A 24,859-nucleotide genomic window follows, 5' to 3' on the forward strand; every position below is an offset into this window, starting at 1 on the left:
GGTTTCTTGGCCTTGGCCATTAAATGCTGTTCATGATTTTCAGTATATTATACAGACAACTGTAAATCTGAGGATTGTTTTGACACAAAAGCAATGTATTAGGAACATGCAGACCATCCAACTGTTGTGTCAATCCATTCAATGATCTGTCTGCCTGCAAAGCCACAAACTGGTGTTGGCTTTACGACTCCCCTCTTTCTGTTTTTGCAACATGACCCCAAGAGATTTCTAAAACATCCTCTGAATTCAATATATGTATCCCGATAGGTACACAAGTGCTCTGTGTTTTATTGATGCTGTGCTTCAACACAGCAAGAAAAAGTTTGCTTTTCAAGAGAAGTAGCAAAAATCCCTGGCATTATTCAAACACTACATTAGTCTCTCAGTCTACTTCCAACATAAATAGCTTTTAAAAGTATCACTAAAATACCTTTAGCTAGGCACAAATATAAAGGATTGCATGTGTGTGTTAAGATGACCAAAATAAATTTCCAGAAATTTAACTGGGCTCCTGAATTGCTCAAACTTACATTATGCAAGCTATGTCTCCAATCTTATAACCAAGATTCCTGTTTTTTCTCTAAATTACTTAAGGGCTCCAGGCCTAGTTTACAGTTTTCATTAACTTCAAATTTAGAGCCATTTTACAATCCAGTCTACATTCAGTTTTGTGCCTAATGTGGCTGTGCTGCTTTGCTTTGACCCAATTCTCTAATTTACCAAAGGACCTTGAACTCCTTGTGGAAATACGGGTACTGTACTTGCTGCTTAAAAGTTACAGCTGCTTACTGGGAGTGATATATCATTTTCATAATTAATTTCCTTAAGGAAACTGATTATGAAATCAATCAATTAATTCCTTCTACTATCTTCTGTACTACCCTGGAACAAAGTCTGAGGTTTCCTCTAGTGAAGTGGGCCACTTGTGAGGGTGTGATTCATGATACAGCAATGTGGTAAAGTTTATGGAGAGTTATTTCAGATCACAATTTACAAGCAGCACAGCACCACTAGCTAGGCGATGTCCATGACCAGACTGGATTTATTTGGGGACACGGTGAAACGCTGCATAAAGCACTACAGCACAATAGGGCAATATACAGTGCCCAGGTTCAAAGTCCATCATTTTGAGTAAGTCCACAATGAATGATGAGTATAAGATCCCCAGCACAGAAGTTGTCTGACTCTACTTTTTAAGCTGCTCTTCAAAGCTACAAGGTCCTAAGAAACAAAGCCTCTTACCTGCACAGACCTGTGACCCACAGGGATAAACAGAAAAGGAAAGTAATATAGCTTATTAGACCTGTAATCCATTCAGAGTTGGTGCTACATAAGTGAACCTACAAAGCCAGACTTCCCCCGACCCCTTCCAGTTCTGAACTGGTGTCTGCCAGGCTGTTAATGAATTAACCTGAATGACAGGGTATTATTCTGCAGCTGGGTAGTTTTGTTACTCCCATTCACAATGCAACGATCCATGAGCAAGTACTGTCAATCAGACGGAGAAGGGACAGTAATGAGTAATCACAGGTTACAGGCAGCAGCTGCTCAAGCCAACACAACCTCAGTTTTTAAATTTATCAAGCAACACCACTGGCCAATATGTGACATATACATACCAACCATTACCATATAAGTAAAAGGATTCCAGGCAGTCACAAAATAAGTATTATGTGCATGCTTTAAGCAAATGCAGTGATACATTAATGAAGAACAACTGAACTAACATCACTTGCTTCCCTGAAATCAAACGTAATCTTCATTTTGTTGAGCTGGTCCAGGAAATCAGGCCGATGCCAACTTGAAGAGACTGAATACAAATACCTGCTACCTCTTACAAGCTGCAATATGAAATTTTTCACTGCTCTGTTTGCAGTGAAAAATTTAAATTTGGGAAGTATGAAAAGTTTTGGCTGGCTGACAGAAGTCAGATAGACAGCTTGTGAAATCATTAATGACTTGGCCAGCATCCTACATGTTTACTGATTCACAGCTTGTTTAACTTCTTGTATATTCCTAGCCATTCCCAATAGCCTGATACACCTCATCTACTATACAGTCACTTAACTGCACTACAAATAAGTTTACCCAATCAATTAAAAGCACAGAACTGCTAAGATATTTACTCAAACCTTCACAAAACCAGTAGTTTATACTCAAACCCATCAAGTTTAACACATCTGACAAATCTCAGCTACACCATGCCAAGCCCAACAATTACCCTGTCAAGCAGTCAAAGCTTTCCATTTCACTAATGAAGACAAAAACAACACAGCAAAATCAAAGACAGCAGAATGTTTGGTTTTTTTTTCATTTGTTAAGAATGAAACCCTCCATTATAGCCTCAAAATACATAAAATATTACAACAGCATACTGAATCTTTAACAAGTCAATGCACCAAATATGTCCACTCACATGTTTCTGAGAATAAATCAATGAAGCACAGATAGAATTCACACGTATTTAGGTTATTTCAAAAAATTAATGGCCTGGAAAAACATGGATGCAGGGGGAAAAGAAATAATCCTTGCAGCTAACAACAGTAACTTTTATTTCTGCTGCTTATACATGTAAATAAACTGCATTAAATGCCTATGGAGCAGTTGATTGTTTAGTATTCACAGGTGGAACAGATAGTTTTATTACTCCCCATTTTGTAGATGGGTTAAAGAGCATTTATGTTATCGTGATATGCTCCTCTTTAAATTTGACCGTAACTTTTAAGTAAATTAACTACCAATCATACTGGTGCTAACAGAAAGAACACTTACTAAAGATCAAAAACTGGTCTGTCAATATTACGGTTCCATTTACCTGACATTCCACAGTGGAGATCTTCAAGCACACAGATAGTTTTGAGAAGTCCAGACAGTCTGGACAGACAGTTTTGAGACAGTCCAGAGAATTTAGGAGCACAAGGCCACTCAATTTATAGTAGCTGGGGGGCAGTGACTAGTGAGTACTTTCAGAATATTGTCTCACAGTTCACTGAATGTGTTCCTCTCCCTCTACATTAATTAGTAAGGGGCTGTACCTTTTTTTCCTTGTTCTTGACTCTTAAGACATAACCATTGAAAACAATAAATCCAAGCCAACAAAATCTATTTTGCTATTATTTACTTAAGGATGGAACTAACAGAACTCTACTAAACTCACGAGATTTTCAGTTTCGACTTCTTAACACCACAGTATAACCTGCCAGACTACCCCTGTTTTAATACTTGCCAAAGAGAATAATGATTCATGCAGAATACAGATATGCTCCAAGCTATTCACCCTCTTATAAGCATTCCATTTCCCCACAAAACTATCAGGGTCTCACCCCATTTTTATGACATTTGCATTGCCAATTTAGCATACTATTGGCATTAAAAAGATGTTCCAAAAGTATTGATTTTGCCTTCCACAAGCATGAGAAAAAAAATTCTACAACCCTACATCATGTGTGCCATAGAAAGCCATGGCTTTTCATCCTTTCTTTTCCAGCTTCTGAGATAAGTTCTCTCTGGTTTCAAATGGACAGTTGTCTCCAGTCTGTATTTAATGGCTCATCAAGGCTCCTTGTAACTGAAACACCTATGGAGCAAGAGCCACAGGCCTACCAAATGTCTGACTTAGAAGTCTAGCCACAAACTGCTAGTTGAAGCATGCCCTTCTGCCCTTCTCTACCCCTCCCTCAGCATCGTAGACTGCTGGGAAGTTGGGCAGGTGCAGTGACTTGGACACCCTTTTCTCTGATGAGGACCCACCCCACACCATTCTTCTTATGCTCCTTCAGTAGGATAAAGAGGAAACTAGGTAGGAGATGAAAGGAGGAATGGAGGAGACTAAGGATCTGCAAAATGAAGGAGAAAGGGGTTTGTCCAGGGAGGGGAGCAGCAGCTACTGCTAACTGCTGGAAGAAAGGCTTTTGAAGTCCTGGGGTAGTTGGGAGAAAAAGGCATACAGTAAGTAATGGGCTCGCCTAGGGAGAAATTCTGAGAAAATTGTGCAACTTGACTAGTGAGAAGTTTTATTTGGATATTTACATAACTTTAATGAAAATTATGTTACTTCCTTCAGGCTTTCTGCTGAGCTATGTAAGCAGGCCTGGACACAAATAATAGCCTCCACAAGTGCTATCATGACCTACAGTACTAGGCAGAACCCAATGCCTCCTGCCCAGGGCTCAGGGTTACTGTGATCGGAGAGTATGACCATGCTCACCAGCCTCAGGCCATTAAAACAGCATGCAAAATTCAACTGGGTAGATTGCAAGTGCTTTCTCTTCTATGTCCGTGGTCTTGTCAAAGACTGCTTAGTCCTATTCAGGTTGCTGCTGCTTCCTACCTCAAGCAGAGGTAGCACAGAGAAGAGCCAGTCTAAGGTCTGTGCTGAAGAAAAGCACAGGTCTCTCCACTGCCAGGCTGTGACATGGTCTAATGGCAATGAGCTCCTCACCTCAAGACAGAAACCTTTCTTTTTTGAATGAATACATCCCTCCTGGTTCTGCTAACAAGTTACATAGACCAAGACTATGTCCTGATACATTTCAGTTCAAAGGAGGAGCCAATCAGGAGTCTAATAGCTGCTGATCAGAAAAGGTGACTAAAGACGGATTTCTGCCTGCTGATATACACAATCCCTTGATGGTACTTCCAGAAAACGTTATGTGTTCCTTTAAGGTCCAGGCTAACATAATTTCTGCTGGTCTTCTGGGATATCCCCAATGATTTGCATACCACTGGTCAGTAAGCTATGGACCTTCCAAGTACCCCAAACTAACCAAGTAACAGCAATTGCTTAAAAGCTAATGGGTTAAAATTTGAAGATGAAAGACTGTCTGCAGAGAAGCAACAAAACAGTGTTGACCTACTTAAGGAAATCTGCTTCTACTTCACCAGTATGTTTAGGTCAACTAAGCACTCATTTTTAACAATCTGTCTCCTTACAGATGCAGTTTTATTCCCTTTCACATGTGCATAAACATAGACTGTTTCCACTGCTCTAAAGGTGGCTTTAAATCTGCCTTTCAATTCATTCAGATTTCATCTTTGGCATTACACAATACATACTTCTGAAAAATCTTTGTGATGTGATACTCAGTATTTTAATTTACTGCAGCACACAGTAACTCATTATTGCCTAGCAAGCTTTTCAAAAAGTTTTTCTTGTGAACTTCAAATATTAGCAATAAAACCAGAAAGCAAAATGAAAAAGCAGTGCAAACAAACTCCTTCACATAAACATCCTGGCAATAAGTAATAATGGGAAGTTAAGCAAATATGCTGCACTTGTGAATTACTCACCCATAAGCTCCATTACTGATCAGTTTAATTGTTTCAAAATCACTTTCCTGAGGTTTTCTCTGCAGCTTCAGTGAGGTATCAGAGCTCTTCAAAGTAAAAGAGGAGAGAGAACAATGTTAATACGGTACTTTTTTCAAGACCAAGGAAACATAAAAATCAACCAAAAAAACCCCTTAACCTATTACCAGGCTGTCATACCCTGATGAACCACATACATACTCTGTCCAGTTAAGTCAGAGTCCAGAGTTACAGACTTAAGTGAACCCCACCAGGCACCTGTTGTCCACTGTCTTCCCATTTTAGTAAATCTGACCATGGTATGACAGCCTGGTTGTAACTAAATGTAGATGAGCTCTTGTTCACTCAAATAAACTTCTGCACACTTCTAACTAATGTTAGGATAGACTGTGAAAAGAGACATAAAATGAAAGAGAAAAACATAGAGGCTAAAAACACATGAGTTCTATCATTATGGAGGTCACTTTCATCCATTTGTATGCCAAAACATTTTCAAATGTTGTTCTGAGAGTACTGCATAACCTTTTTTCTAGCTTTAGTTTTTAATTAATCTTGAACATGTGTGAAATAGAATTGGGGTGTAGGGGGGTGATGAGGGCGCCAGACAAAAAATACAGTGTTCCAAACCCACAAGATCCTTTTCAAGATGCTTTCCAAATCTCCAAGTCCTACAGTCCCTACCCAAGCAGTCTGGTAGTAAAGGTTTAAAGTAGAGCTGGTTGGAACATTTTTAATTAAACTCTTGCTGAAGAAAATTCAGTGCAAGAAGATTAGTGAATATGTTAATATAATAAACTATATAGGGACAGAGATGATTTATTAAATTGTTCAGCCCACTTGCTTGCCAGTACAGGATTCTTCCTAATTGCATATTTATGACGATTTTAAATGGTTCTGTACTTTAAAGTTACACTTCCTGTAACTTTCCACGTGTGTTTATTCCACGGCTATACTTCAAGGAAAATGTTTCCAAATACTCACCCCATATTTTTTCTTTACTGATTTCCTTACATTGCTTTGTTACACTGCATTAACCTTTCTGTATTTTTTCAACAGTTGCACAACACAAACTTTACAATTGCAATTTCTTAGCCACTGCTAAGCCAGTTTGCGCTTCAGCTTCTCCTAAGCACTTCAGCACTTCATTTAAATCTCCTAGCTGTTATTTCTCCAATTTGTCAATATCCTTCCACTAAATGCTACTTAGGTCTAAAACAGATGAACAGAATAAGAAACATCCTCCATGTCACAACTTTGGAAGCCTTTGTAGGTGGTGTTTGTTAAAGTCAGAAATTATCTCAAGATAATACGACATGTACTATGAGGATGATGTCTTTTCTGTAGTATAAGAGAACTGCTTTAACAGATACACCATACCTGTGTTTTAAATTCTAATATTTGTAAGTCTCTGTAAAGCACCCCTGAATAACTATGCATCCCTCAAAACGGCACTTGCCTTTTCTATCCACTTGCACTGAGAATCAACACTAAATTGTCAGGACTCTACCCATTGTTGACTGAAATCCAGAGTATGAGAAACAACTTTTAAAAATAAGAATCTCAATCGAGAGCATTTAATCCTACAATATTCAAACCAACAAACTGCTCCAACTAGTTTCTCTCTGGCCAACCTAAACAAGCATCTGACAAAATATTACCGTAAGATACCCACTATGTTAGACAATAACTTTTAAACACAGATTCAGAACAACAATGCACAATCTTCCAGACTGCAAGCTAATTTTCTGAATCCAGACTATTTACTATATTGCCCATTTCTTTCTTGTGTCTTCACTGGATCTGTTCAGTCTCCCGGTTTGATCAGTAGCTGTTCTAAAATCTGTTTAAAAGAATTCATTTTTTATGAAATGGTTTAAAAACCCTTCTGAAAGAAAAATCAATACATTAATTAAACAGAAATAAAGGAAGCAGTGATGAATTTTGTGGTAAAACAATTGCCACATGGTAACCACTAACTTTGTGGAAGCTAAAGATACTGTAACATCTAGAAAAACAGGTAGGAAGTTTTGTGCTACTAGGTTTTGCAAGCCTTCCCTCTGCTGAGCACCATGGCATCAGCCAGAGTATTAACCATTGTTCTATTCAATCTCTTTACACACACCAGGAGAAAAAAAAAAACAGAGGGGACACAACACAGCTATTTTTCCTTGCTCAGATTCAGTAAAATCAGCAACATAACATGAAAACTTACATTTATTGATTCATCCCCTTCCAGATTTTCTGCTGTCCCACTGTCACAGTTAGCTAGCTGAGCTATTTCTGGAAACAGAGATTAGAAACTTCATTTTAAACACAGAAAACCTGAAAAGTGTTCTTCCAGAATGCCCAATGAACATGCTGTCCAATCTGTAGTATCTGCAAGTAACTTTCAGGACATCTCCAAGCACATACAAAAAAAACCCACCCAGAAGACGTACTATTCAATGCCTATGTGATCTTCCACTGAAGAATTCAAACAGCCATAAGGCAATGAAGAGCGGTATTGTTACCATCGCTGAGGCATGGAAATTCTCAGATCTGAGAGATTAAGGGTAAAACAGCACTAATCTGCTAAAACTCCTGAGGATCTCATCCCCTGAGGGATTAACAGTAGGCTGCATCCTCGTTGGGCTCTTCCACAGTTAAGAACAAAATTTTTCTAGTTTAGACCAGATGAGATGGACTAATATGGTTTGCATCTTCTACACATAAATGCTAATATGCTTAACAGAATAAGATAAAAGCCATTTTCTTAGAAGCTTATCATTTATGGGGTCACTAACAGAGATGATCTCATAGCAGCCTTCAAGCATCTGAAGGGGGGCTATAAGGATGTTGGGGAGGGACTCTTCGTTAGGGACTGTAGTGACAGGACAAGGGGTAAGGGTTTAAAACTTAAACAGGAAGTTTAGATTGGATATAAGGGGGAAGTTTTTTACTGTGAGGGTAATGAGGCACTGGAATGGGTTGCCCAAGGAAGCTGCGAATGCTCCATCCCTGGCGGTGTTCAAGGTCAGACAAAGCCTTGGGTGATACAGTTTAGTGTGAGGTATCTCTGCCCACAGCAGGGAGGTTGGAATTAGGTGATCTTAAGGTCCTTTCCAACCCTAACTATCCTATGATTCTATGACTTCTCTGGGAAACAGATTTTGGGGGTTTGTAACTTGACACGGTTGTCCCTGTCAGAGTCAACCCATGCTTATGCTGCAGAGCTCCTAAGCCTATCCTGTTCTTCAGGAGACAGTAACTAAGAATTCATCTCAGTAATAAATGCTAAACAGGACAGTTGGTAGATAAAAGACCCTGGGAAGCTTAGCATCACTTTAATCTTACATGTTGTCAATTATATAATCCACATAGCCAAGGTTGCACATATTATTGTAATTATGTGCTGGGGATCAGAGATACGACCACCTGAAATTTTTGAGGTGTGTTTTTATCTCAGGACTGTTAACTGAATTTATGAATATGAGAAATAATTGAGTATTCACACAGGATTTTTACATATAATAAATGACTATTACAAGAGACATTCTGCCCAACACTCACTGTAATCATTAAAGCAAATTAACCACACAATCTTCTGTTGGCACAGCTAAAGATTTAAGAAGTAACTCTGATTTGTACTCACTATCCAAAACACTACATGCGTAAAGTATAAGAATCAGAAGTAATTAAAATGTCACCTCAAAACCCAAACAGATCTTTAATCTGTTAGAGAAGCTAAAAATTCAAAATATTCTGAATATGAAGTCAATGAAAAGATCTCTACTGAGAACAAATAAATATTTTTAAAAAAACACCAGACCAAAATTGAAACTGGAGTGGATTTCCCTGGCAAAAGTCAGAGTTTTGTGAACATGGGGTCTTCATGCCAGAAGTGCTGATGAAACCTTTATTGTACAGGTGAGAACCAAGCAAGCTAGAATAATATATTTTGACAGCCTTCTCAACTGAAATGATTTTCATAAATAGAGAATTAAAATAAGCCATTTTTAACCAGAACTTTTGCAGAATAACCATTATCTGAGGAATACACATATTATTTGCAAGCAGTAGGTAATAATGGAACAGAACCAGGCATCAGCTTTCGAAATGGGGAGCTGTGGAACCATTTTGCAATGCCTGAAGAGATCTTTAAAACTCATCTAAATACCATTAAACATCTGCCCTTTTTATTTCATTGATTTAAACCATTTCTGAAGACTCATGATTCAAAAAGGTAAAGATGGTAATTTAAAAACCATGGGCAAAGATTTCTCCCTGGGGAACTCTTCAGAAATGCAGCCACCAGTCCCTGCTAAGTGATGAATCTGCTCTGGTATTGCTTTCAGTACAGTATAAATTTATCTAGCATTATCTCCAAGTAATACATGCATCATTTCACTCAAAGAAAGGACACAACAGCTTTACCAGCGAACAAAGGAGGTAAGTATAGAAAGATATAAAAAAGTAGGTTGCTCTTCTCTGCAGAGGAAGTAAAATATGTGAGCATTATGAACACTGCAGACATAATTTAACAGCTTACTTGAAAATACAATTCTTTGTTTCAGGATAATTGGTGCAACTGAAGTGGATTTTCTTTGTTTTGAAATACTTCATTCACCTATTTTAATTTTTTTTTTTTGTAGAGAAAGAATTTAAATATCTCTCAGGAGGATGATCTTAATGCAGTATTCTTTATAGTAACTAAAACAATGTTTAAAGAATCTAAACTATTAAAACCCAGATAATTTAAGAAGTCATTGTACAGTGATCTATACCGTTTATAAGCGTCACTTTTTCTAAGGAGGCAGGAAAGCATTAATATGAATCAGATGGCCTGAATTATTTGATCGCAAATCTATATACTCATTAACATATAAAATGATACACTAAATAATTCAACCACCCAACTCTCCAATTCAACCAAAGATCAGTAATCTATACATCATACACCCCTTAGTATTTACTGACAAGCCACACTGCCCACTTTATCCTCCTTAAAAAACCCAAACACCACATTTCAACTATCCTTGAATGCTTCAAGTTTGTTTTATATTAATATTCAATTTATAAAATGTAATTATGTGTCCTAGATGAAGTACTCTTACATCAAATAAGTATTTAGTCTGAGAAAACAGTATCCCTTACATAAAGCATGTGCCTCTAGACCTCTTTCACAATAAACTGTTTTTAAAGTTTCAAAGATATTATTAAACTTAGGTAGTGTTCAATTCTTGAGTTATGCAGAGAAACACTTATCCAAGAGGTCACAAAAAATTAATTAGTAGGATGAGGTTCAAATGGCAACCAAGGTCAATTATACTAACCTCTCAATGAACACTTCAAATTAAACCTTGTATACTCGATCAGTGAACAATTTATGAATTGTCAAGTCTAGGCCAAATCTAGCTCTCCAAATCCAGAAGGCACCCCTTTATCTTGCAGAGAACTAAGCTACTTCTCAATCTCTTCCAGTACCACATGGAAAATAATACCTGCATGCATTTTCACAATTCGCCTGGCTTCTTTGTTGCACTCTGAATCCAAGCAAAAAGAGTTAAAGCTGGTTTAATCTATACCTCAGATAAAAATAATACTAGATTTGGATGAGGAATTTCTTCTGTGAAGGCAGGAAGCAGAATAATAATCAGCTTGACTGTCTTATCTGTTAGCATAATACAAATATAATCTGTAACAATATCCAATCTAATTGAATTAGATCTAATAAAATTACTGACAACATATGGCAGTGCTAAACTTCACCAGCTGTTGAAGTTGAACAAAAAAAGTTTTCTTTTAACACACAATACACTACCCCTTTATGGAAAGGTGATCTTGCATCATGAAAACTGGTTTAAAAAAAAAAAAACCAAAACTGATCGTGGTGTTTTGCTATTGTGTTATCAAGTGACCACCCTAGAGATCATCCACGTTCTGGGTCATAACACAGAAGATAAGTAGTACAAGCTAGACTTATTTTCCATGATGGCATTTCTACTAATTTCTTCCAATTGCAGGACTAGCATTGAACACAATGAACCAATTTCCATCTGTCACCGGTGATAGAACGTGGTCTCAGGATGAAAAAGATGATGGTATGGTTAGGAGACAGAAGAGATTTTAGTTCTCCCCATGCTGTCCTTAAAAGAAAGATCAGGCAAACAAAAATTCTGCAGTTCCAATTGGAACCCAAATTCTCCCTACATAAGTCCTCAACATGGACACATAAATTACCCAGAAAAATAAGTATTTGCAGTTTTAACAGGAATGGGAGACATCCTTCTCAGGGACTCTAAGATGTGGGATCCTGGGGGCACTGAAGGGCATATAACAGTTCAGCCTAGGTTTCATTTATACCTATGGTTGGCTAACAGTTGCCATCAAATTATACCAGTAAATTTTAGCTAGAGCTGAAAAAAAATGTTGCATTGCCAGGCTGGAAGATGACAAGCATTACTGACACAGTGTTTGTGAATGATATTCATAAGAGAACTATCCCATATAGCCATTTTAATGCGTTTGAGCTTGTGAGGGTACTGTGAGGGATAGCAAATGCTTGTTCTGCTACCATTTTTACTTTAACCCTTTTCCAGTATAGACATTATCAGAATGATTAAACACATTGAGAAGGAAGAATCTAGGTGGATAGCTGGACCACAAGATGCACTAACCTTCCAGAGGATCTTTATTTAAGCCCAGCTGGCTAATAATGTACCGAGGGATGTCTGTTTTAATGCCTTGTCCCTCTTTAGCATGGCCTTCAGCTGCTTCCAAAAGATAGTAAAACTCTTCGGGATCAAATTCCTAGGAAAAAAAAAAACAAACAAAACCCCACCATCATTTTCTGTGTAGAAACGGAAGTCTTGAAGTCCAACATAAAAATTTCCTTTGCTTCTTCTATTGCAAACATTTCCCTTACTAAAAACAATACCCCTTTATTCTAGTATACTACTAGTATACTAGTAGTCTATTACTCTGATTCCTATACAACACACTAAGCAATAAAATTCCATACCATTACTTTAGAACACTACCTTGAAGACTAATAAGTTCACTGCCCTCAGAACTTCCTTTAAAATGTAGAGTGAAATGCCCTATAACCAGCAGCAATAAGATTTCACATATGGAAGACTATTTCCCCACGGCTGCATGCATATATAAATCCACTATCAAAATGAAGAACCTACGTAAATATATTTCTCTCCACTTTGATTCTAAATGAATTTCTAAATGAAATTTTCAAGTATTTTTAATCAATACATGTGTACTATGCTTTGTGGAAAATACAATTAAATAAATCACTAACTTTAGAACAAAGCCAAAATTCTAAGTTGCTGAAAATAACCTCTGAACTTCACTGATCCAATTGCTCCAAATCTAGAAATTAAACATCCTCCATTGGGAGTCAATTATATTACAACTATCATTTATACTATGCCTGAAAGACGAGCAACAAAGAGGAATAAAAACACAGAAACTCAAAACCCTGCCTACCCCCCAAGTCTCTTGGAAATACATTTATTTTACTACCTTCTAGATGACAAAAATATGAAAGCACTGAAAGGAACAAAGAAGTTTCTAGAATGGTTTGGTTTGGCTTTTTTTTTAAACACAGACTTTCTCTATGTACAGGTATGAATTAATACCAAAACATCTCTAACATAACCCCTGCAATCTTCAAGATGTTTGTGCCAACCATAGATTACAACAGGTGTAATGCTTAAAAGAGCGAGAGCCAGTCAGAGACATGAAACATTGACTTAGCAAAACAAGAATTTTTCCTGGAGTATGTCAGTGCCGTCAACTGTATCTGTGGAAGATAGGCAGACTGCTGAGCCAGTTATCTTCCCTGGTGGTCACTCCATAGCCTGCCATAACTCCACGTGGCTGTAGCTTGCGTGCTGAGTCACAAGACTCCTGTCCTAGCTTCTCAGCCTACCTAGGACCCAGGAACAAAATGTCCCACCCTGGAAAATAGCTTGAGAAATTAAGTATCCTGTTTCATTTTGGAAGCCTCCAAACTGCTGTGGCTACCAGGAAGAGTTACAGCAAATCTACCATGACATGTCTTTCGAATTTTCAGTCTTTGGAAACAAACTTAAATTCTTTTGTCATGAGACAAGTTTCATCATTTCCAGCCTAATCAAAAGGATTCACCAGAAACCCAGTGAACATGAACTGCTCAAATCGTGTCACTGAGCATAAAGTTTCAAGATGCTGCTGAACTGCTCAAAAATCTGCATTACATGCTGTTTTAGCCTTTCTCTCCTATCTGACGTGCTGTCCCCAGCCATCTCTCCTACATGTTACTCCTTGGCAGCGACAAACACAACAATGTGACGATGTATGCCAAGAATTCCTATATACCTTCTCAGGAAAACATCATCATGTCCTTACCTGCTGCAGTGGCAGATACACAGCATCTCTTCCACTTGCTAGTAAGTCAAAGTATAATTACAAAACAGATACTTTCAATCATATGTGTGTGCCTGTACTCATCTATCTACATATACACACACATATACACAGACACAAATAATAAAAGCAAAGGATTTCTGATCTTTACAACTCTGTGTTTCATTTTCCATATACAAATGGATAAAAATCTTTCAGTATTTGCCAGCAGCTCCTGGCACATACAAAACTGAAAAAGATTTATTCGTATGATTATCAAGTGAATAAAAATAGAAATTCATGTATCATGATCACCTGTGCCAAGATCACCATCAAAAAATAGGCAGCATTACCGCAAGGTACCTGAAAATGCTCTTGACAAAAGTGCTGGATTTATTTCCTACAATGCTACAAACTTTCTTAAGAGGCTGAAGTCTTCCATACCTAGTATCTATTTCAGTCATTCTAAAATAACAGCCAATATTATTAAAAAGTTTCCAGAGGGATGCTATGGAAAAATATTTTTTATGTAAGATTACATGATTCCTGTTTATGGAACAGGCTTAATACCTTTTTGAATGAGAAACATGCTGGTTTGTGAGAGTACACCTAAACTTTTTTTTTTTAAAAACCTGCCTCTGCAGAAACATATCACGCAATGTTGTTACATTTCCGCTTATGTCTCCTAAAGATCCTGTATGAAGTACACTAAGTGAACTGTGCTGGCTTTCTCTGCAATTGCTTCTCTGAAACTCTCAGCTATGAGACAGTCATCTGGCCTTGTGATACTGTCCTCCCAACTGCATCGGCAGGCCCAGCAAAAAGAGGGATACAAATGTACAACAGCTCTGCTTGAAGTGTGATAAGCTTCGAAGGAAGTAGCCTAGGATAAAATCTCAGGGGCAGAAACCGGGGACTAAGTGAATGGAGATTTGGACTGGCTAGCTATTAAATTTAGCATTTAGGGACATTGAACTATTGGGCAAACAGGTCACCGGGAGAGAACCTGAATTAAAAAGCTAAAGACAACGATGATGCTGGGGGAGAGGGTTAGGTGGAGAGAGTCAGCCAAGCATGAAAGGAAAGGACAACCATCATGAAGAAGCCTGTCAGCCCACAAGGTGTATTTAAGGGAAGTTTTGAATGTGTGATGATAGAGGATGCAGAACAGAATTAAAACAAGACACTGCATAAGAAATTGGGTGTAGAGGTGCAGAAAGATTATGCAAACCCTGGAAATGAAGGAGGGAATATCACACTAGATATGAGGATTTCTGGGTTCAGGACAAAGAAGTAACACAAGTTTGGATTCAATAGCAGAGGTAAGACATGCTAAGGCATCCTCTTCTCTACAGCCTGCCTTTAAACATCTCTTACATGCTGATTCAGGCACTTTATTTTAGATCCCTCTGAACTGTAAATCATGAACAAACTGCAACTAGGAACACTGAGACATGGTGTTTCCAAAACAAAAGAGAGGCAGCTCTCAAAATGCCCACAGCTGAATGAGCCAGGTTGTGGATTAAGTGTGCCACAGATGAAGAGACACAGCACAGAGCCAAAATCAGGCTGGAAAGACTTACTAGCTCAGATTCAGTGCCATGAAAATGTAGTCTGACATTTCCAGGCATAACTTGAGTCTAGCAGCAGTTAGTAGCTCTCGCATAAGCCTCTCCAGCCTCAAATAGCTGTATGCAGCATCAACACTGCGATCCTGGTATTGGCAAGCACAGTGGCTCAACAAAGTCAGCTCAGGCTGTGTGCCAGGCCTGTTGGACCCAGGCTGGTTCTTACATGGTATTTGGGTGTCTGCACCACCCTCCTAAGTACACTGTGTTCTGCAAGAGTCTATTTGTTCCACTGAACAACTGAAGCACATTGCTTCTGTGCGTAGGAGTAACTTCCCACACCTGAGCCATCCCAGATCCCACAGCAAGGGCAGGCAGAGCAGAAACACACCCACATGGCCTTGCACAAGCTAGGCCAGTCTGGTGACAACAGCACTATGCTCATGCATACATCAGTTAACTCTTCTGCTCCTTCTGGTACCCAGCATAACTCCAACTATTTTTATATCCAGATAAACTAATCATTCTGCCTGCTCCCCCCAGATCAGGTACTGCAGAGCTTACTGCAAGCTGCTTACACCTCTGCAGCTATCGAGTGAAACAAAATTATGAAACTTGTAAGAAGAGGAAGAATAACAACAACGGGAAGCCACAAAGCAAGAAGGGAAGATTCCAGAACAATCTTCCCAAGGAATAGCAAAGTCTAACAAAACAACAGAAAAAAACAACTGGTTTTGATCTGGAGCTTTATCAGTTGAGGAAAGGGATTCTATAACATAGTATTTGCAACAGCAGGGAACCAAACACAACTAACTGCAGGAGGTCTCGGGCAGCTCCATGCAATGTTTCTGAAATAAAAGCAGAAAGGATCCCACCAACAATGAAGCCCTCTCCCACTGTCTGACAGCTGTAAAGGGCCTTGAATAGTAAGTCAGGAATCTTCCTACACTATCAAGTGAAAAACATAGTAAGCATGATATTACCAGGCATTCCAGTAAGCGAGCAGGACGAGCAATAACTATCAGAATTTTTCTGACAAGTTGTTTAATAAATGCCATTTCTCCACTCTCTGATCGCTCCTGAGCCTAAAAGAGAAAAATAAAGTAATTATAAAAAAAATATCACACTTGGAAAGAATATATGATATCTCGAACACCTTTCAGGGTCTGAAGCACATACTTAAGACAAACAGCATGTCACTTCCAAGATGCCAACAGAAATAACAAGGATTTGAGCAAGGCTGTAATTTCAAATTGAAATAATCCCATTTGTACAATTCTAACATGGAAAAAACAAAATAAAAGCGCCTGCAACGGATATAATACTTACCTTGTTTTTTTTTTTAGAACTTATACATCAGTTTTGCAAAAGGGACTGTATTTCAATACAACATACATGTCTCTACAAGTACAGCTATGTCTCAATTTGTTCATAATTTTAGGATGAAATGAAAACTGACCTAAGTAATATTGATTAACGTAAGCAACGTCCACGCCAGATTGATACTGATTTCCTGTGGTCACATGTCATACTATAATGACAAGGACATATAAGTATATATATATATATATATATATATATATATATATATATATATGGAGAGAGGCTCCATATAATGGTACATGTAGAAAGGAAGACAATGAAAATTTGAGTTCTACAAGGATTACAACAAAGGGGGTAAAACTACTATAGAACACACACATAAAAAATAGAAGGTTTGCTAACATTTGCACAATGGCCTGAACTGCATTTCAGATTTCTTCCAAATGTTCCTAAGAACCAATTATATAATTTTAGTATGCTAATGAATGCAAAGAAACTCTATTATTCTCTTCCTGATTAAAACACACTAATAGTCCTTCACTCAAATACCAAAGCATTTCTTTGTTCTGAATAGTAAATTGTAGTTTTTCGTCATCTCTTGCTTATTCAAAACCACAGAGAGAATTCAGAAACTAACATTTAAAAAGTGATTAATAAGGGTAATTAATTTTCATACAATGTATCTCATTTTCTGAAGTAAAACCCCCCAATATATTATTGCAATATACATATTGCTCTTAATATAAGCACTACAATTTTAAACTCCACCAAATATCTGAGAAGAATTAATCTGTGAAGTTTGAAGTAGGAGAAGAAGAAAAAGGCACAAATACCAGCTGGCATTCTGCAATAGGTTTTGGAAGACCTTTAACTGGACAGAAGCATTTGTGTTCTGCACTTACCAACTATGTCCAGAAAACCCTCTTTTGCAAACAAACCACCTGCCTATTTTAATAACAAGAAAAACTCAAACCACCTTTGTGCTCATGTGAACAAAAGATTCATCTCAGGTCACATTTAGGAGGAATGAAGCAGAAAAGCATTCAGGTCCACCTGACCTTGACCTTAGCATTATAAAAATTTTGGTGGAATGGAGCTGCTCAAACCTCAAGGGAACCTTCCCCCGGTATGCAAATTAACCACAACATGCCAACTAGCAGTAGGATGTGCAGCTTTCTACTGAGCCTCACAGCTGGAAACTGACAACAAATGAACTGCATGAACCCAAAGCACAACTGACTGACCATAACCAAGTTGTGCAAAGAGAACATTTTCTTACTGGCAGATTTTGCTATCAACAGGTATTAAGTAGCTGACTGAAAAGTTAAATCTGACTATTTTAAGGTATTATGTTTTGCAGAACAGGAAATTTTTACATGATAAAGAATTAGCATCATAGATCACGATAAAATGAGTCGTCTGTTGTTTTCTGGTTTGGTTTTGGTGGGGTTTTTTTTTGTTTGTTGTTTTGTTTTTTTTTTATAATGCATTAATTTATATATAGGGGAAGTTTAGATTGGATATAAGGAGGAAATTCTTTCCTGTTAGGGTGGTGAGGCACTGGAATAGGTTGCCCAGGGAGGTTGCGAATGCTCCATCCCTGGCAGTGCTCAAGACCAGGTTGGACGAGGCCTTGGGTGATATGGTTTAGCGTAAGGTGTCCCTGCCCATGGCAGAGGGGTTGGAACTAGATGATCTTAAGGTTCTTTCCAACCCTAACGATTCTGTGATTCTATGATTCTATATGCAGACTGCAGAATAACTTGCTACAGTAGGTTTTTTTAGTGGGTTTGGAGGGGGGATATTAACATGTTCTCCTGAGTCCACTGACTGAAGCCATTTTAAAGGATATATTCTTAACAGTGATTAACAGTGTTCTGTGAATCTTAACTTAGACTTCTTTCCTTGTATTTTGACACAATCACCAGTGTAACATAATTTACAGTCAGGTATCTCCAGCCAACTGGCCAACTCTGCCTGCACTTTGGCATCATAAAACTCAGCAGTATTTCACAAGAAGGCTGCTAGTTCACACCTCCTTTTGACTAGTAAGCAAGCTGTATTTATTTTCTGTTTAAAAAACAGGGTTTTAATAATCCAGAAATAAATCACAGATATCCTAAGTTTTGCATTGTTTTATGAAGAAGAAAAGTACAGAATAGAATAGTTACAGAAAACCTATTTAGTGAATAGAAGTTTACAAAAAAGCTGCACAGAGGGGGGAAATTAAAAATAATAATAAAAAAAAAATCAATCAAAGCCCTTATCAATTGCTCCTGCATTCAAAAAACAAACAACCTCAAAAGACAATACAGAAATTAAGGTAGGCATGCTATCTTAGAACCTCAGTCAGAAAATTTCAAGTCAGTATCAAATCTGCTGGTCTATGACATTAACTTTGTCTCAAAATGTGCTATCAAATCCCACACAAACTAGTATGTTACATGATGTACTCACTGGTTTTAAAATTACACATTCATAAACTGCATTCATAGAGCATTTATTGTCGTTTTAAGTTCCTCATTCATTTAGTCGATTATGGAAGTTTCTATACTTCAGAAATTACATTATGTCTGTTAATAAGCAATTTAATTATGAAAGGATTATTATAAATATTTAAATCATTAAATAAGCTCTAGCAAAGGGAAAGCTAAAGGTTGCTTTCTCGACACAGCAGCCAATTAGTAGTGTTGATAAAGTGGGAAGTGTATGTTTCCTCATTTATCCACTGTAAATGGAATAGCAAGCCTTCTCATTTCGGGCTTATGTACACACTTCTGTAAGCAATCTGTAACTTGCACTGAATGACAAAATGCTGTTGTTTCTGTAATCTCTACAACCCATCTATTCCAGACTAGTACACTAGAGTACCATATGGTCTCTGCAGTGGTCCTAACATAGAACAAAACTGCTATGAATACTACTTCAACAATAATTTGAGTGAACAGTCATGATTACTTCAAGACAACTCCTCTTAGGCTAACAGATTTAAATGATTTTTCAAGCAAACACAACAATATTCTCACAGCTCATACCTCCTGAAGCAATTTGTCTAATTTCTGCTGTAATTCAAGGAAGTATCGTGACGTGATGAGGCCTTGGTGAGACTTATCCAAACAATCTCGAGCCAGTTCTGTGATCTGATGGTGGGTAAAACTGAGCACTCCATCTGCCAGGGGAAGGACATTCTCTGGAGAGTGATTTGTTATAATGTCATGAAGCCTCTCTTCCATCTGAGCTGTGGCCTGTAGACAAATAGATATATGATGCATTAAATCAGCCAGCTTTACATAAATCAGCGCTTACATTCTATGATGTTTCTCTACTGTCTAAGACGTTACCATGCTGGAATGCATGCAAAGTTACCAAGTTGGAATGCATGGAATGACTGAAGCAAAAAAGTAAGCCAACAGAAAGACAAAGTGACAGATGACATTTCCCCACATTACCAGTTCAGAAAAGCAACAGCCTTACTGTTCTGCTATGCAAATCCTCCCCTCTATCTGCCACTGCTGATTAACTGTGCTGATTAGCTAATCTTGTGATGATCACTAAAGAGAACACCCATGATTATAAAACTTTTAAGTCCAAAATAAAAAGGGGCGGGGGGGGGAGAGAACTCACAGGGTTCTACTCTGTTCTGCTAAAACTGCATATACTACAGAATATCCAGAATATCTTGCCTCCTTTCAGGCAGGTTAGACCACATGAATATTTCACTGGGCAGAGTCTGAATGAACACTGACTGATTAAAAGCACCACAGACTTACTGGTCCTGTCAGATATGACTGCAGGTTGCTAAGTATGTCTGTTTTACTAAACCAGCTTTCTGGTTTTCACAAAACTGCAGATGCTTAAAAAATTTAAAGGTAGCTGTATTATTAAAAAGTAATCTCACACACCTCTTAATTCATATCTAAAACAGTGAAATGGGTGGATCATTCCACATTGAAATTGCTGCTCAATTGCTCTGCAAATTCTGACAAATCTCTCTTCATGCATCTATGAAGAATTTACACACTTTTTGTAACAGTATCAGCTTTACCGTATTTTATGTTCCAGGGATCATCAAAATCCTAGAAGCAACCAATACCACAGTGCTCTGAGCTACACACTCATTTGTGTCTCAGACCCTCAGACCTCTGGACATGACAGCAACACGTCCCCATTTGGTACCTCAGACTTCCACACCTGTGTAGTGACCTTCACAGTTAAATTAACTATAGAATGAGTATTTGGGAAAAAAAATTAATGTCACTTAAAGAAAGGAATTTTCAGGTGTACCAGCAGATGCTACACAAGACTTCTCAACAGAAACCATTTCTCATTTACTAATTCAGTAAACATTTGCCCCAAGTACACACCACCTATATAAATCAAATGTACCGTCAGTTGCCAATCAGCAGAATATATTACCAGCATGATTCATTTCAAAAACAGTTCAGCAGCTTTGCCAAACTGTCCAGTTCTCAGCAGTGATTTTCTTTATTGTGATTTTATCTTTGTAGTAAGAGTTTAGTGATGGTTTATGAAAACCATTACTGTGTTGGATCATTAGTTCTCATAAAATAAACCCCCACCACTTACTTAAAACCTATGTAGCCTATCAATTTAGATACTAGGTATCTTAAATATAATTCATTACCTTTGGGAACCTTTCTTTGTAGACATGGTTCATCATAATTATTTCATTGTCACAGCAGGCAGGAGAACGTCCAGGGCTGCAAGCAAAGCAAATTCGTCCTTTAAACTTCTCTCAGCATGAGCTAAAATTAGTTACTATATTTTTGTACAGTTTATTTGCAACAAAAAGTCAACATAGGCTTCACAGGAAAAGTGCATCCTCTGATATGGTACATTTGGTTCATTTCTGCTATTTCTGATTAGGCCTTAAAGGTTATTTAATGTTATATTTAATGCTTGACATCTAACTGCTAACTATGCTCTTCGTTTGTAACTACCCTTCAGGATATAGGTAGTTTTGCAACAATTGTGAACATTTGTCGTGGTTTAAACCCAGTCAGGTAATTCGTTCGCTCACTTCCCCCCCTTTCTTGCCCTCCCCCTGCTCCCAGAGGGACGGAGAGGAGAATCGAAAAGAATGCAACTCCCACGGGTTGAGATAAGAACAGTTTAGTAACTAAGGTATAACACAAATCACTACTGCTACCACCAATGATAATAATGATAAAGGAAATAACAAGGGAAGAGAATACAACATCTCACCACCAGCCAACCGATAACTTGCCCCCCCCAGCCCGACCAAGCACCGATCGATACCTCCTCCAATCCTGCAGTCCCCCAGCCCTTCCGGCTAACTCCCAGTTACATCCTCATCCTGGGCATGACGTGCTGTGGTATGGAATACCTCTTTGGTCAGTTTGGGTCAGGTGTCCTGTCCCTGCTTCCTCCCGGCTTCCCCTCCTCCCTGGCAGAGCATGAGGCTCACAAAGTCCTTGGCCAAACCAAAACATCGCTATCAGCTCTGTTCCCAGGCCGAAAGTCAAAACACTGCACTGCACCAGCTACCAAGAAGGGGAAAAATGACTGCTACTGCTGAACCCCCGACAACATTCTTTACTGTGAGTGTGGTGAGGCGCTGTAATGGGTTCCCCAAGGAAGTTGTGAATGCTCCATCCCTGGCAGTGATCAAGGCCAGGTTGGATGGAGTCTTGGGCGACATGGTTTAGTGTGAGGTGTCCCTGGCCATGGCAGGGGGGTTGGAACTCGATGATCTTAAGGTCCTTTCCAACCCCAACTATTCTATGAATCTATGAATCACCTCTTTCTCAGAAGGGCAACAGAGATATTTAACTGTTAATTATGGCTATACCTGCCTCTTTGAAGGTTACATGCAATCAAAATAGCAATAACTGAACAAGAACTGTTAGCTGCAAGTGAAAATGTTAAGAATGAGCTTGTTGTTTTGTTTGTTATGGGGTTTTACTGTTGTTTCTTTGTTGTTTGTTTTTTTTTAAATCAAAACTACCAATTTTCAATCTGACTAGCAGATAAAGGCAGCAACTTCCTACAATTAATGCCAAACATATGCATGAGTTCCATCCATGCTGGGGCACTGTGCCTCTAAGAAAAGCATGAGACTTGCAGGAAAACAGTCCATATAAGGTACCCATGGCCTTAGCTAACCTACGAAACTGCTTTCTGCAATCACGACCCTCTCTGTCCATTATAATTGCCTTTGAAAAATTTCTATCTGATTTTCCGATTGGTGACACTAGCCCATTCAGTCTGGCCTAAAAGACGAGCAACAGGTAAGAAAACCCATAAAGGGGATTCTGTCCTCTAGGAGTGACTTTATCATAATGTGTACATAGGGGTTTCTTGCATGAGCAAAAAAACCCAAGTGGCCAGGGCAGGGGACCCTCAATCTAGGCGCCTCCTACCAGTTTGATGTCAGTGCCAGCAAAGAGATGCCCAGAGCCTGGAAAGCGATAGCATATCAGCAGGAGGGCACCTGAAGAGCAGCATAAAAGAATTCTTGCCACTCCAGACAATATGTCATCTTCATAGACAGCCCAACTTAAATGCCTCTATGCCAATGCATGCAGCATGGGGACTAACAAGGGGAGCTGGAAATGTTCACACGCCTGCAGGGCTTATTAGCATCATGGAGACACAGTGGGATGGTTCCTGTGGAGTTCTGGAATGGAAGGATACAGGCTCTTTAGGAAGGACAGGTTGAGGATATGACAAAAGGGTGCCATCTTCTATGCTAATGACCAGCTGGAGTGTGCAGAGCTCCAATTGGAAATGGATGAGAAGCTGACCAAGAGCTTATAGGTCAGGATTAAAGGGAGGGCAGGGACAGGGAACTTTACAGTGCAGTCCGCTACAGGCTGCCTAACCAGGAAGACTGAGTGAATGAGTCCCTCTATAGACAGATAGGTGCAGCCTCACATTCACAAACCCTGGCTCTCATGGGGGACTTCAACCACCCCAACATCTATTGGAGGGACAACATAGCAGGGCATAAGCAATCCAGGCAGTTCCTGGAATGTGTTGATGATAATTTCCTTCCCCAAGTGACAGAGGAAGCTGTGAGGAAGGAGACTGTGCTGGACCTTGTTCTCACCAACATGGTGGGGAATGTGAAGCTGGAGGGAAGCCTTGGCTGCAGTGACCATGAAATAGTGGGGCTCAAGATCCTGAGAGCAGCGAGGAGGGTTTGCAGCAAACTCACTACCCTGGACCTCAGGAGTGTGGACTTTGGCCTCTTTAGGAACCTGCTTGGTGGGGTACCATGGGATGAAGCCCTGGAGGAAAGAGGGGGCCAAGCAAGCTGGTTAGTACTCAAGGATCACCTCCTGCAAGCTCAGTGGTGATGCATCCCAACAAAGAGGAAATAAGGCAAAAACAGCAGGAGGCCTGTGTGGATGAAAAAGAGCTCCTAGACAAATTCAAACACAGAAAGAAAGCCTGAAGAGGGTGTGTAAGCAGATAGTCTTAGAGGTATATATATAAATTGCCCAAGCAGCCAGGGATCAGGTTAGGAAAGCTAAGGCCCTGAAAAAGTAATCTGGTCAGGAATGTTGAGGGCAACAAGAAAAGCTCCCATAGGTAAGCCAGTGATAAAAAGAAGATGAGGGAAAATGTGGGCCCTCCTCTGGAAGGGAATGAGAAACCTGGTCACCCAGAATATGGAGAAGGCTGAGGTATTCAACGACTTTTTTGCCCCAGGCTTCACTTGCAAGAACTCCAGTCATGCTTCCAGCAGAAGGAGAAGATGGGAACTGGGAGAATGAAGAACTGCCTGTGGTAGATGTTCTCAAGCCTGAGAACATCTAAGGAACCTGAAGGTGCACAAGTCCATGGGAACTGAAAACAGGTATCCAGGGGTCCTGAGGGAACTGGCGGTGAAGTGGCTCAGTCACAGTCCATCATCTCTGAGAAGTTGTGGCAGTCCAGTGAAATTCCCACTGACTGGAAAAGGGGAAACATAATCCCCACTTATAAAAAGGAAAAAAGGAAAACCCAGGGAACAACAGGCTAGTCAGTCTCACTTGGGTGCCTGGCAAGATCATGGACTTGATCCTCCTGGAAACTGTACTACTGCACATGGAAAATAGGGAGGTGATTGGTGGCAGCCAACACAGCTTCACTAAGAGTAATTCATGCCTGACAAATCTGGGGGCCAGGGTTACAGTGTTGGTGAATAAGGGAAGAGCAACAGATGTCATCTATCTGGACTTGTGCAAGGCATTTGATGCTGCCCCATATGACATCCCTGTCTCTAAACTGGAGAGACATGGATTTGACAGATG

At 39.1% G+C, this 24,859-nt stretch overlaps 1 protein-coding gene across 7 annotated transcripts in view; it reads right to left on the reverse strand.

Moving 5' to 3' along the window:
* Positions 1-24,859, reverse strand: part of MAST4 (microtubule associated serine/threonine kinase family member 4) — a 274,847-nt gene that overhangs the window by 33,521 nt on the left and 216,467 nt on the right. For all 7 annotated transcript variants that reach the window (XM_061475791.1, XM_061475790.1, XM_061475792.1 and 4 more), the window contains 6 exons: positions 21,223-21,298; positions 19,613-19,822; positions 16,238-16,339; positions 11,964-12,096; positions 7,520-7,587; positions 5,290-5,375 (listed from right to left, as the gene is read on the reverse strand). In XM_061475791.1, coding sequence (XP_061331775.1) covers positions 5,290-5,375; positions 7,520-7,587; positions 11,964-12,096; positions 16,238-16,339; positions 19,613-19,822; positions 21,223-21,298 — 675 coding nt within the window. The remainder of the gene's footprint in view (positions 1-5,289; positions 5,376-7,519; positions 7,588-11,963; positions 12,097-16,237; positions 16,340-19,612; positions 19,823-21,222; positions 21,299-24,859) is intronic.

This window comes from Pezoporus flaviventris, unplaced genomic scaffold (genome assembly GCF_033815535.1).
Source record: "Pezoporus flaviventris isolate CSIRO_AGI_PZ_B2104156 unplaced genomic scaffold, CSIRO_AGI_Pfla_v1 ptg000090l, whole genome shotgun sequence".
Taxonomy (NCBI): Eukaryota; Metazoa; Chordata; class Aves; order Psittaciformes; family Psittacidae; genus Pezoporus; species Pezoporus flaviventris.